Raw genomic sequence first — 12311 nt, forward strand, 5'->3', positions numbered from 1 at the left:
GCCACTCCTCACAATTGTTCTGTGAACCTAGAAGAAACTCTTCTAGGTTGCTATGGTCAGCCTGAGTCAGTTTTTCCTTCTAGTACTCTTGTTCCTTTAGTTATTTCAATGCAGCTTTTTCACTATTTATTTCTATCTCCAGCCAAAAATCCCTGCACAGCTGCTTATTGTATTATCATGTTTTTGGCACCATCCTTGTACAATTTCACAGCAATGTAAGAATTACGCTATTATGTTTTTGGAGTCGAACCATGAATGTAATTGTTTAAGCAGTTTTGTTGTTGTATTGGTTGTGTTCATACCCGTCTTTACAACAGATATGTTTCACACCTAATCTTGATTCTGAAAAAACTGTTTTTACTGCTACTTTGGCACTGTGTTATTGCCCAGTTTTCTTTCCGTATGGCCAGGCTGATGGTTTGTTGTAGCACCTACTTGGCAACAGAATTTATATCCCAGAATCATGGGATAAGAAATCACTATCATACCTTCTACCTTCTTTATCTGATTTGGGTTCTGGCTACTTTTATTTTGTAGCGTTTCTCATACTTCATAGCCTATGTGTGACCAGTAAGTATGAATAGTATGAATACTAGTATATAGTGTGAATAATAAATGTAATGCCAGAACTGCTTTTATGTTTTCATCTCCTGGTCTGTTTTTAGCAAATAGGTAAACATCAGGGAGTGACCATATATGTGTCAACTTCTACACCGGCTTAGATGATTATGGCAGCTCTGAAAAATTCTTCATCCTGTGATCTCTCTTCTATCTGTAGCTGCTATGTAAACCCCTTAAGTCTAGAAATGTGGTTTTTTTGTTTTTTTTTTATCAGGTACTGTGAATATTTCCAAGCTCTCTACAACTGAGTTGTCTGCAGGATAGAAGTTGTTCTGGAACGATAACTTAGTGTTTAAAAACGTAGTTTGTGTTTTGCCTAAGTTATCCACAGCTCACAGTAGAAGAAAAGCTCAGACATGAGTGATATTATCTTGATTTGTCTACTTATTTGGTTGTTGTCAGATTGAAGAAACTATATCCAAGAGTGAGAAGTTGGTCTCTCAGTAGGCAGTTGGTCTAAAGGCTGTATGGGTGTTAAGGTGCAGCAATAAGTTTGTTCTGTTCCTTTTTTTTCTGAGATAGTGATCTACATGATGCGAATTTTCACAATTGTCAATTGTGTTTTATTCAGTTGTTTAATTCTTTGTTTTAGGAGGTCTCTGCTGATCCCACAGGAACTCTCACAGCTGCTGAAGAGAGAAAGGAGAAGGTGCCAAGCCCACATCTCAGTCATCTAGTCATTTTGACATCTGGCAATTCACTCTATGGTTTGGCAGAGAGAGTGGTAGCCACGGAATCCTTGTAGGTTATTTACTGTACACCACTTTCTGTGGTTAATGGAATGCTTAAGGAGTTTTGATTACAAGCCAAAACCTTCTGAAGAGGTCAAAAATTCCTAGCTCTGAATGTGATTTTAAAAATGAACAACAGAGGTAATTTTTTAATGAACAGTTGCAGGACCTGACCGTTTGGTCTAACCACCTGCTAGTACAAGCAATAAAACTTAGCTGCAGCTTCTCCAGTAATTTGTGACAGCACAAAGCCAAATCGAACAGGAAAAAGAGTTTAATTTAAAGAGTTCAATGGGAGTTTTTAATCTGTATAGTATTTATTTTTATATATCTGTTCATATATTTATATTAAAAATATATATGTTTTAGTTTATGTATTTAAACCAGTACTCAGATGCTGATAGCTGAGACCCAGAACTACTTAGTTCCTATTGGCTTGGCTCCATTTGTGATGTTCTTGGCAACAGGTGGAAGTTTACCTGTGAAGAAGAGGTTATGAGAGAATAATGCAAAACTCTTACAAAGTATTTTTTTAGTTGGTCATTAGAATAGTAGTAGAATCAGATGGGATTTCATTTTGTTTTCCATAAAAGAGGACATTGTTAAAGATTAATTCATTTTAAAATGAGTTTACAAAAGAGAATTAAATGATTGTTTATTAAGTGATTATTAAAAAAAAAAAATCATACCTGGAATGGAGAATTTGATCTCATGTAGTGTTTTTAAAAGTTTACTAGCATGTTATTTTGGAATTCTGGCATGATTTCTTTTAATGTGGACTGGCTTGCCATGAGGAAATTATGATAAGGAAATTATGGGGCAGTTGTCCACTGGCTTTACTACATTTTGGATCAGAATTTTGCAATATATCCTGATTAAAATAGAAATTTGAGTTGTTGCTATTCATACCTTCACATTTTTATTCAAGCATTTCCTTGTTCACAATCACATTTTCAGATTTTCATAACTGAGAATACATGTTGATATGCTGGCATAAAAATGGTACAGTTCTTATCAGTATTAAATTTACCAAGGTTACGTATCATTACTGCCAAATAACTGTAGAAGAAGGGATTTATAGAGACATTCCAAATGTTTAATTTAGTTCATGGTGAATTTTTTTGTTTGTTTTCAAAGGGTATTTCTGGCTGAGCAGTTTGAGTTTCTTCAGCCTCATCTTGATGCAGTGATGCCAGCTGCCAAGAAGCCTTTTCTTCAGCAATTCTATTCTCAGGTCAGAACTGTGTAATTCACAGCTAATTTTTAATGCAAGGTTTGAAACTTGTACTGTATGATGGGAATATTTTTAAACCATAGTTATATATTGCTCTTATTATCCTGAAATTTACAAATTGAATTTTCTTTTTATTCTATTTCAGACTGTGTCAACTGCCAATGAACTGCGCAAACCAGTTTATTGGATTGTTGCTGCTAAAGCCATTGATTATGAACAGATGTTGCTTCTCATGACTAATGTAAAATGGGATGTGAAGGAAATCATGTCACAACACAATGTATACGTAGATTCTCTTTTAAAGGTGAATACTTCCTGAGAAACAGTGTGCTACAGCATATATAAGCATTAAACTACTGCATACGTCACTAAAACTGTTAAGGCAACATGATATAAAACATCCTGAAAAATAGTAAGTTGTCATAAGGAGATCAGTCCAGATTTTTCACTGTTTCTGCTACTAGCAGAAATACTCGTATGTTTGTTTTCAGTGATGATTTTTTTACAACACTGTATATGAAAGTGACCACAAAAGGCTAATGAGTTTCATATTTAAGTCTTGATTGGTAGGCAAACAACTATTAGATGGAAGCAACATTGAGGAAAATTGAGTGGCTGAAACAGTGGTTTTCTTTGATTGGTTGTTCTATTTTCTTTTGAAGAAAGGCAGTTTGCTGTTCTGCATAATTATATCAGTTGTCTTTGAGCTGTATCATAGGTGCTATCAGAAAATCAGCACTAATAATAATTGTGTGCTTTCTAGTTGAAGTTGGTAACTTTATAAGTTAGCATTTTAAAAAGGACCTAAAGGAGAAGTTATTTAGAATAGAAGTGGTTATACTACTGCTGCGTCCTATGGCATATGGAACCAATTATGGGGAGAATCTCTCATGTTAGAATTTTACTCATGTTTAAATTATGTTTATAAAGGCCATTAGGAGGAAGTTGTGGCAGTTGTATTATAATTCTTACAGAGAAACAAGAAATTTTAATCTAAACATCAAGTATGTATCACAGAAAATGTTAAGCATCTGTGTTGAATAACATATTTGATTACACTTTTGTACCTTACAATTATTTTGTTTTAAAAAAATAAATGCAAAGAAGTGAGATTCTGCACTGAATTGGACTGAATCTTTTGATTATCCTTTATGCTACCATGGCTTTTTAAAATCAGTTTGTGCTTAGAGCATTTCTGCAGAACATACTGCAGTTGAAGTTTTTCCTCCTGTGAATGTGCATCTTCTGATGAATTTGCTTCAGGACAATTGGAGCTAATGCAATTTAAAAACATTTCTAGCCTGTACGTTACATAGCTAGTAATAGTTTTATAGCGGCTTTTAGATTACTACTTAGCAATTAGTGATTTGCTTCATGTTCTGTGACTCCAGGAGCGGCAGGTATGTTTAGTGTAATAACCAAACTGCTTTTAGCTATGTGCACACATAAGCAAAATTTTTTACTCAGTCATAGTACAGGAAAAGAGGATTGTTCAAGAATTTTGTCTTTACAGGAGTGACTATATGCTGGTTAAAGCACAGCATTGTGGTGCTCTGCTTCCTCTTGCCCAATTCCTCTTTCACAAAATTTGTGTTAAACACCAGTTATTAGGTCAGGTACTACCTTAAAAAGGTCACTGAAATTCCCAACTGAGTGGTTATTTTCTTGTTTGCTTGCTGAATTTTTTTATGGGAAAAACAAACAAAACGACAACAGCAAAATTACGGGATTCTAGCCTTGGAATGAAAGCACTTGGTTGGACAAGTGTGGCCTTCCATAGTCTGCAGTACAAACTGCTTCTGATGGTGTTGCGCAGAGCTCATTGTCAAGGTCTGCTTTATGTTTGAGTAATTTGATATCTTATTTAAAATGATAGAGGCATTAGTTCCTGGCAGCTGACTTCTGTTTCCCTTGATGTAAGTCACAGAAATCATGGTAGCAGTAATTACGTTCAGTTACGGCTAGTTTATTGCTTACAGTAACAAGTCAAAATCCATTACGTCCATTGATGTTTCAGGTGGAAACAGGTACCTTTCTTCAGCCTAAATTGTAATCTAGCATTGCAATATACTGCTGAACTGTTGGATTTGGCTTGTTTTCAGTGGGAGCTCTCAGCTTTCACTAAAGCACCTGGGAATTTTTTAATGCAAAGGGTGAAGAATGAAAAACGATTGCAATATTTTTGAGGTTCTCCCTGAAGGCTGATGGGGCAGGTATTTAGAGGGATAAAGAGCTTATCGCTGGATTTTCTTCAGTAACTGTATATTGGCTTTCAGGAAGTTAAAGATGAGTTTAGAGAGTGAGGCAATGAGAAGATTTTTTTTTTCTTATTTTAGTGTGTGGTTCATTTTTTCGTTATTTATTTATTACTAGGCATGTATAGAGTATGATGCTTTAAATGCTAATGGAATAATGATCTTTCATGTTTTATCAGGAATTTGAAGAATTTAACAGAAGGTTGAATGAGGTATCTAAGAGAGTCCGTGTTCCACTGCCAGTCTCAAATATACTTTGGGAGCACTGCATACGTTTGGCCAATAGAACTCTTGTGGAAGGGTAAGTACTTCATGAAAGTCTTGGTCTTGAGTAAATATGTCTGTAATGATAATGCTTATGTCATGGTACTAAAATTTCTAATTTTTGTAGTGCATTGGTAAGCTGTTGAGGTTTTGAGGATAAAGTGTAATTGTCAGCATCTCAGTGAGGTGCAGCTGTTTATCTTTTCCAGGAAGAAAGAGTTGCTAGGAAGAAAAGTTGTTAACTTTAGCAGTTACCTTAGGGTAGCCATGGGGCAGAAGTTTTCTAATTTCACTGGGAACAAAGAGGTGTCCTAGCTGACTTGCTAAATATGGACTGAAATATATTAGCCAGTAACTTCTATGCTTAGCTTATTCCTACCTTGCCACCAGTTTTCCAGTCTTTTCAGAGTTGGTGTTGTAGACTTTTCATTCTCTACTTGTCTGTGCTGTCATCTTCTGCATCTGTCTTCCATTCTTTTTACTTAATGTTTCCGTATTTCTTCCTGTGCACATGGGGTTCTTAATTACAGGACACTATGGAAGAATGAGATGGAAAGAAGTGCAACAGGTAGACACAGGGTAAACAAAAATTATATTCCTCCTCGGGGTTTGAAGGACTAATTTAAACAACTTTGAGAAGTAAGATTCATTTTTATTTCCTTCTAATTGTTAGTTTCTACTGTGTTCCTTTTTTCAGTTATGCTAATGTGAAGAAATGCAGCAACGAAGGACGTGCTTTGATGCAACTGGACTTTCAACAATTCTTAATGAAACTAGAAAAGTTAACAGACATTAGACCTATTCCAGATAAAGAATTTGTGGAGACCTACATTAAAGCGTATTACTTAACAGAAAATGACATGGAGCGCTGGATAAAAGAACACAGGGTAAGAGTTAAATTTTCATTCTTTTGCTGTCTTTCAGGAGGATTCCCAAGGATGGTGGAATCATGCTAACAACTCTAAATGATTAATTCTGTGTGCTAAAAATGAATACACTCATATGTATATATTCATTTGTTATAATAAAATTGTATGGCGTGCAATATGGACGTATATATGTGTGTGTAGATATATCTTTATTATCATGTGGAATTACCTCTATTTTGAAGGAATAAGAACAGAGTTTTTGACAAAAGGAAAATCTAAATTTATTTACCTTTTCTACCAATTACCATTCCATATCTCTTAAGATGATAGAATTCATCTCAGGAAGATGTGCTATGAATTGTAGTTTCTGGCTTTAGCAAAAACAGGCCATCTGGTACTCCTTACACAAGAAATTCCATGTAGGAATTACTGCTAATCTACCCAGTATTCTGGGATGGATTGAAGCCAAAGAAAGCTTTTTTTCTACTCCTCAGGCAGCACCTCTGGTCCAAGACAGGCAAAAAAAGCAGACGGATCCCAGGCATCTGAGGCCTATACACACTGTAAATTCTGTTTCATAGCCTAAGGAGTGACCCAGACCTTCATCTAAATCAATTCTGAGATTAGAACAGCAATGAAGGAAAGAAAATGCCTGTGTTGGCATATGCAGCTGATAAGAGTAGCGATTTGATAGTCTTTGTTGTCAGTAAAATTATGTGCTGAAAATAAAGTTAGATCTGACAGATCATGGCCAGTCAGTGGTGTGGAGAGCATCTGGCCAATCTACTAATAGTAGTGCATTGCAGACCAGTGTTGCACTGGAGGGTGGAGAGACTTAATAGCCCAATAAATGTTCTGTATATTTTCTGTTTCTTTTTCCCATGAGAATGTAAGATTTCTTCAGAATGCACCTATCTGTTATTTTCAGGCGCTGACTTTGATTCTGAAGATACTTTTGTTGTAGGTAGTTGATCATTTACAATCTTGAGTGTTAACTGAAGTAATTTATCGACTTGCTCTTCAGACACTATCCCTGTAAAAGTTGCTCTTTTATGCAAGTGAATTAACAAGGCAAAATCATTAGGGAGTAGGCATAATCCATTTTTAGTTTGATCTCTACGTAAGTGTACTGTATTACGGTTGGAAATTATCAGTGCATCATAGATGAAGCTAGTACAGTGTGATTCAAATAGGAAGTTTTTATAAGATAATCAAGAAATTCTCCATAACTCCACCCTCCAGAAGTTTGCCACTTGGGCCATTCTGGTTGATTGCTGTAGTTCTGATACCCCAAAGTTTTTATACATACGAATGGGATGAGCATAAGTACACCAAATGCTGCTAAGAATGGGGCTAAGAAAATGACATGAAATATTTGGGCCAAATTTCCTCTGGTTAACCTCCATCCTTCAGTGAAGTTGAGAACACCTGTATTCTGTTCAGAATATTGCAAAGTGAACAGATTGATCATGAAGAAGCGTAATTTGAAATTAAGCCTTTAGGAGTTAGTAACTTCAACAAAGTCACAAGGCAGAATGGATAAAAGTCATTGCTTTTTCTTTCTTTGTCTAATAAAACTGAATCAGGATCAACTTTGCTGTCTGAGATAAGTCTTCATTTGTGTTTTCGAAGCATTTGGCATGCTTTCCGGGCAGCATAACCTAACAATTATAATAAGACTATAAGTAATAGTCAAGCTGTTAGAGCTGGTCCACTGTCAAAATGAGAAGTCTTTTAAAATGGAGCATTTGGAAATCTGTATTTTGGAATTATTTTAAATCCAGCTAGAAAGGGATGAAAAACATTCTTCTGACGTATGATTTTCCCTCTTATACCTGGAGCTGTGAGAGAGACTGTGAGCTGTGTTTAGTGATCTATGTGGAAAAACTAGTTTAAACGTACTGGTGATAGTGCTAAGAGTAAGGGTAGTGTTGACAAGTGTGGGGTTCTGACAGGTGTTAAGAATTCTTGTAACATTTTTGTTATTTCTTCCTCCTTTATCACATACTGAAATTAATGTTGCTTGAAGACCCTGTAGACAGAAATATTTAGAAACTTATCAGAAATAAGATATCAAAATAAAAAAAGATCAAGTTTTATCACAGTTGCTAGGAAAATGTTTGTGTTTAAAAACTTATTTCATTTGTATGTGAATTTCTGACCACACCTCCAAAAGAATGGAAAATGCATTATAAATTGATTTAGATACGTAACTATTACTTTCTGTGAACTCAATCCAATGCTACTAAAATCGTAGGCATTTTCCATTATAATCTGCCAGGTAGCAAAATACAGTTTTGTACTTCCCTCTCTCAACTGTGAAAACTCTCCAGACCTGACTTAACTAACACTTGAAGTCTCTCTTGTTTATTGATTGCTACTATCATTTGAAATGCCCACACTGTGTATATCTGGTTTTTAGTTTTCTGTCTTTATCCACAGTTCTTATTTTGTTTGCCATAACGTAATCTGCTTTTATTTGCCAGGAGTATTCCACTAAGCACTTGACAAATCTGGTGAATGTTTGTCTGGGGTCTCACATCAACAAGAAGGCAAGACAGAAGCTACTAGCTGCTATTGATGACATAGACAGGCCTAAAAGATAACTGGAGAGAGTTACTTTCCGTGTGACTTGTACCTTTTTCTGTTCATGTGAAGCATGCAGACAAATGACAAATGGACTAATGACAACATTGTCTTAAAAACCATTGTGCATGACCTTTCTTGTCAGCATTGGAGACACTCTGAATTGGCATAACGTTCTAAAATACTACTTTTTTTAGCCTGTAAGAATCTTTTTCTGATGTATTTTTCCGTTTTTTGTTACTTGCTCTTAGGAAAGGGCCACTCTCTGTGTATCACTGGTGAGCTGTATATTTTGAAAAACTGTATACTGTAAGTAAAACCAAAATCAGAGAGGAACACATTGGCTTAACATATAGTTGATGCTCTTTTTTAATAAAAGGGCTATTTGAAAATATGACATTTTCCTCACTGCTTTTCCCCTCAGAATTTGTGCTTTGTTATGGACTAGTGTAAAATGAAAGAAAATGTACAACATCTTTGAACAACATATCTTGCATGTGAATTAAGAATATAGATCAATTTAATACACTCATGTTGATGTCTCTCATCATTATGTGTATTTAAAAATGTTTATTTCAGAATTAATATAGTCTTATCAAAATTATTGACTTCAGATCGGTGGAAGGTAATAAATACTGTACACTAATATGCGTTATTTGTGAGACTTTATTTACCTAATTTTACCATGCAAAATGACACTTATTATAAAAATGAGTATTGTTCCTCTCACGTCACTTCTCTTTTGTACCCCTACTGGTCGTTCCTGTTCCAAAAGCAATAATGCCAGAGGATAATGGATGTTTTCTGGTTGAATTTTTGGATGGATAATCTTACTATTTTCTGCTCTGATATAGACTCCTAGAATGATTCTGAGCATGTCAAAATTGCCTGGCTGGGTATTTGTCCTAGAAATTGATTTGTCAGAGCATCATTGACCACTGAGGCTTGCAGATTTGCCGTCAGCAGAAGAACCTGCATTCTGAGCACATTTCTACTTTCCTTGCGATATTCCTTGTACACGAGATGCTTGGGGACTGCTCAAATACTGTCATAGCAAAAGCAGAAAAACTCCCACGGCGATCTGAATTAACTTAAATAAAGACTATATTCATTAAGATTTTTCTTATACACTCAGACTCTGTTCCATGTCTTTGCTTTTCAGTATATAATGTTTTAGATTTTTTTAAATTATTACGTAATAAACATTTTCTAATCTGAGGGCCTTTAAAAGGAAGTACGCTAGCGATGAGCTAACAGGTAAAATAGCTCACATAGGATACAATCCATTAATGTAAATGACACAGCAAACTCTCATTTTTAAGTTCATACTTGCCATTGTACTATTTAATTCAAACACAAGAGAATCGGCGTTTACTGAAAGTCAGCAGTGACAGGAGATTGCCTCATGGAGTCAGGATAATTGTTCTTTTCTGTAGTTTAGTTTCATCTTCAAAAGTGATGAATTCTGAGCATCATTGTGCAAGTTCCTTGAAAGCCTATCTCTGGTTTTAGAGCAGTAAAATTTCAATTTTTAAATATTGACTGCGTAGCATTCATCTCCCTCATGTATATATTTTAAAGGAAATAGGATTTAAAACAGAATTTATCACTATTCTGTATAGACTGTACTGTCATTCTGAGTTCTACTGAAAACTTGTTTAGCAGAGTGTCTGTGTATACAGTGAAGCTGAATCACTCTTCACCCTCATTAAAAAGGTGATTCAAAAAAAAAAGAAGGAAAAGTGTAGTTCATTTCAAATGCAGACTTTGGCGTCAGTGAATCTGCCCTGAAGTCAGATCCTGAACAAGAGCTCTTGGGAGAAATAGAAATGTGTCAGAGACTTTTAGTGGAAAATCTGTTTCAATTTCCTTCTCACGGATGAAAGAAGGTATTTAAATAACTTTACTGTAATTGTGGTGAAATTATTAGAAATTATTATATTCTCTAGAGCAACCCCCACTTGCTGCTCAATATTGATGCTAAGGGATAAGCTACATATAGCTTAATAGCCTTCATGTTTCTCGATCCTGAGTGACTTAACAGATCTGATTTTGGGTTGAATGTAGAATTATTAATTTGCTATGGGTCTGTTTGATAGCTTCCACCCTCTAGTATGACAATTCTTTTTGCAAACCATTCATTTTTGAGTATCTCTGTGAAATAAAAGTTTTACTGCTTTTCATGTTGGAGAGCGTAGTTTAAAACATCGTTTGTACATCGCAGAAGGGCTTGGGCATACTTTAATAATGGAGGGTGACTTCTTTCAGTCTCCAAGGAGGCTGACCAGCACTGCAGAGGTGGACAATTCATCTGTCAGTCAATGAAAAATTGAAATCCTGTTCCCCAGACAATGAGTACCCTGATATTCACCAAGATCACCTGGAGCACAGATGAGTTTTTAAGCCTCTGGATAGGCAAAGCCTGTCTCTGCCCTGGTAACTGTAAAAAAGACAGCTGTAAGCCTGGCCTCTCAGTTGCAGCTAAAAAGGGAAAGAGCGATCAGTGGCTGTCTCAAAGCTTTCTGAGAAAGGTTGGCCTTGCCTTTCAGCTTGCACAGATGTGAATGACAAAGGCACATCTCATGATACGAAAGATGGAGTTTATTTACTGCAGATCTGTGGATGTGGGTCGTGCTCTTGTCTTACTGCTGTAGGGCACAGCTATAAAGATTCCCTCCTCATCCTGGGAAGGTGCTGTAGTGAGGTCATTCCCCCTTGAGACTCTGCTCATGGTTAATGTTTATGAAATTTCTGAATTGCAGGCTGTACTTTGATAACAAGAAATTAGAAAAAAAAAAGTAAAAAAAAAAAAAAACAAACCAACCCCTCCCCCCAAAAAAAAACAAACAAAAAAAAAACCAACCCACAGAAGATTAAATTGATAAATAGCTCTGTCCCCAGCTAAATCCTCAAAAAGCTGAATGTCAGCAGGCACCTGCTATGTTATAAATGATGCAAACAGAGATGGATAAAAAATGCAGATTTATTGTGTGTGGGTGATAGTATCTATGTTATTTATAACCACAGCTTGAAACAGCATTGCATGAAAGCTAAACATTGCTCTAGACGCTATGATTATGGTGCAAGTATGGAGATAACATAGTTTGTAAACTGCAGTTTCCATGCTTACTGGCTATTTAAGGACATTTCTGAATGTCTTGGTTTTGGAGAGCCAGAGCTGCTTTGCATCATGGCAGGGGCTCCATTTTTCAGTATCTCCCGCTCTTCCTTGAGATCCCAGCACGAGGTGAAACAGAATCTTTCAGATGAACTAAAGACCTTGCAAATCTGCGTGGGTTTTTTTTTTGTTAGTTTTGTTGATCTTGTTTCATTTTAAATTGGCACTAAATCAATTACATGCGATGTGATTAAAGTACATATCTGAGAAACTAGAGCATACCTTGCTTAATTTTAATTTGATGGAGTATTCTGTCTGTTCCAAAGTATTACCTGCTTAAACTAAACTAAAAATCGTTGGGTGTGAGCTAAATTTGAATCTGCTTCATTGTCTCCTGTTGAGTGAAGGACCTCCAACAGCCCTTAGCTCTGCCCGATGGGTCTGGGTGTGTATATGAAAGGAAAAACAACTTTCAGAGCAGAGAATTACTAATCCATGTCTTATATTTGTAGATGAATTTGCATAGGTTTCAATGTTGCTGGATTTAAAGCTGGCAAACTACTGTTAAATGTGAATTGATCTTTGAAAAGTAAAATATGTGAGCAAGCTGAAGATCCAGGAGAGGAGATGCAA

The 12311-nt window shown here is 35.8% G+C and overlaps 1 protein-coding gene across 2 annotated transcripts in view; it reads left to right on the forward strand.

Annotated features, from left to right (window-relative positions):
- Nucleotides 1–9690, forward strand: part of VPS50 (VPS50, EARP/GARPII complex subunit) — a 73039-nt gene extending 63349 nt beyond the window's left edge. Inside the window, exons 23-28 of one of the 2 annotated variants that reach the window (XM_021386574.1) lie at nt 1214–1362; nt 2490–2586; nt 2732–2890; nt 5021–5142; nt 5803–5992; nt 8461–9690. In XM_021386574.1, the coding sequence (XP_021242249.1) occupies nt 1214–1362; nt 2490–2586; nt 2732–2890; nt 5021–5142; nt 5803–5992; nt 8461–8580 (837 nt within the window). In that variant the 3' untranslated portion in view covers nt 8581–9690. Of the gene's footprint in view, nt 1–1213; nt 1363–2489; nt 2587–2731; nt 2999–5020; nt 5143–5802; nt 5993–8460 lie in introns of those variants that run through there. The other variant, XR_002435047.1, reaches the window with a different exon arrangement.

This window comes from Numida meleagris, chromosome 2, assembly GCF_002078875.1.
Source record: "Numida meleagris isolate 19003 breed g44 Domestic line chromosome 2, NumMel1.0, whole genome shotgun sequence".
NCBI lineage: Eukaryota > Metazoa > Chordata > Aves > Galliformes > Numididae > Numida > Numida meleagris.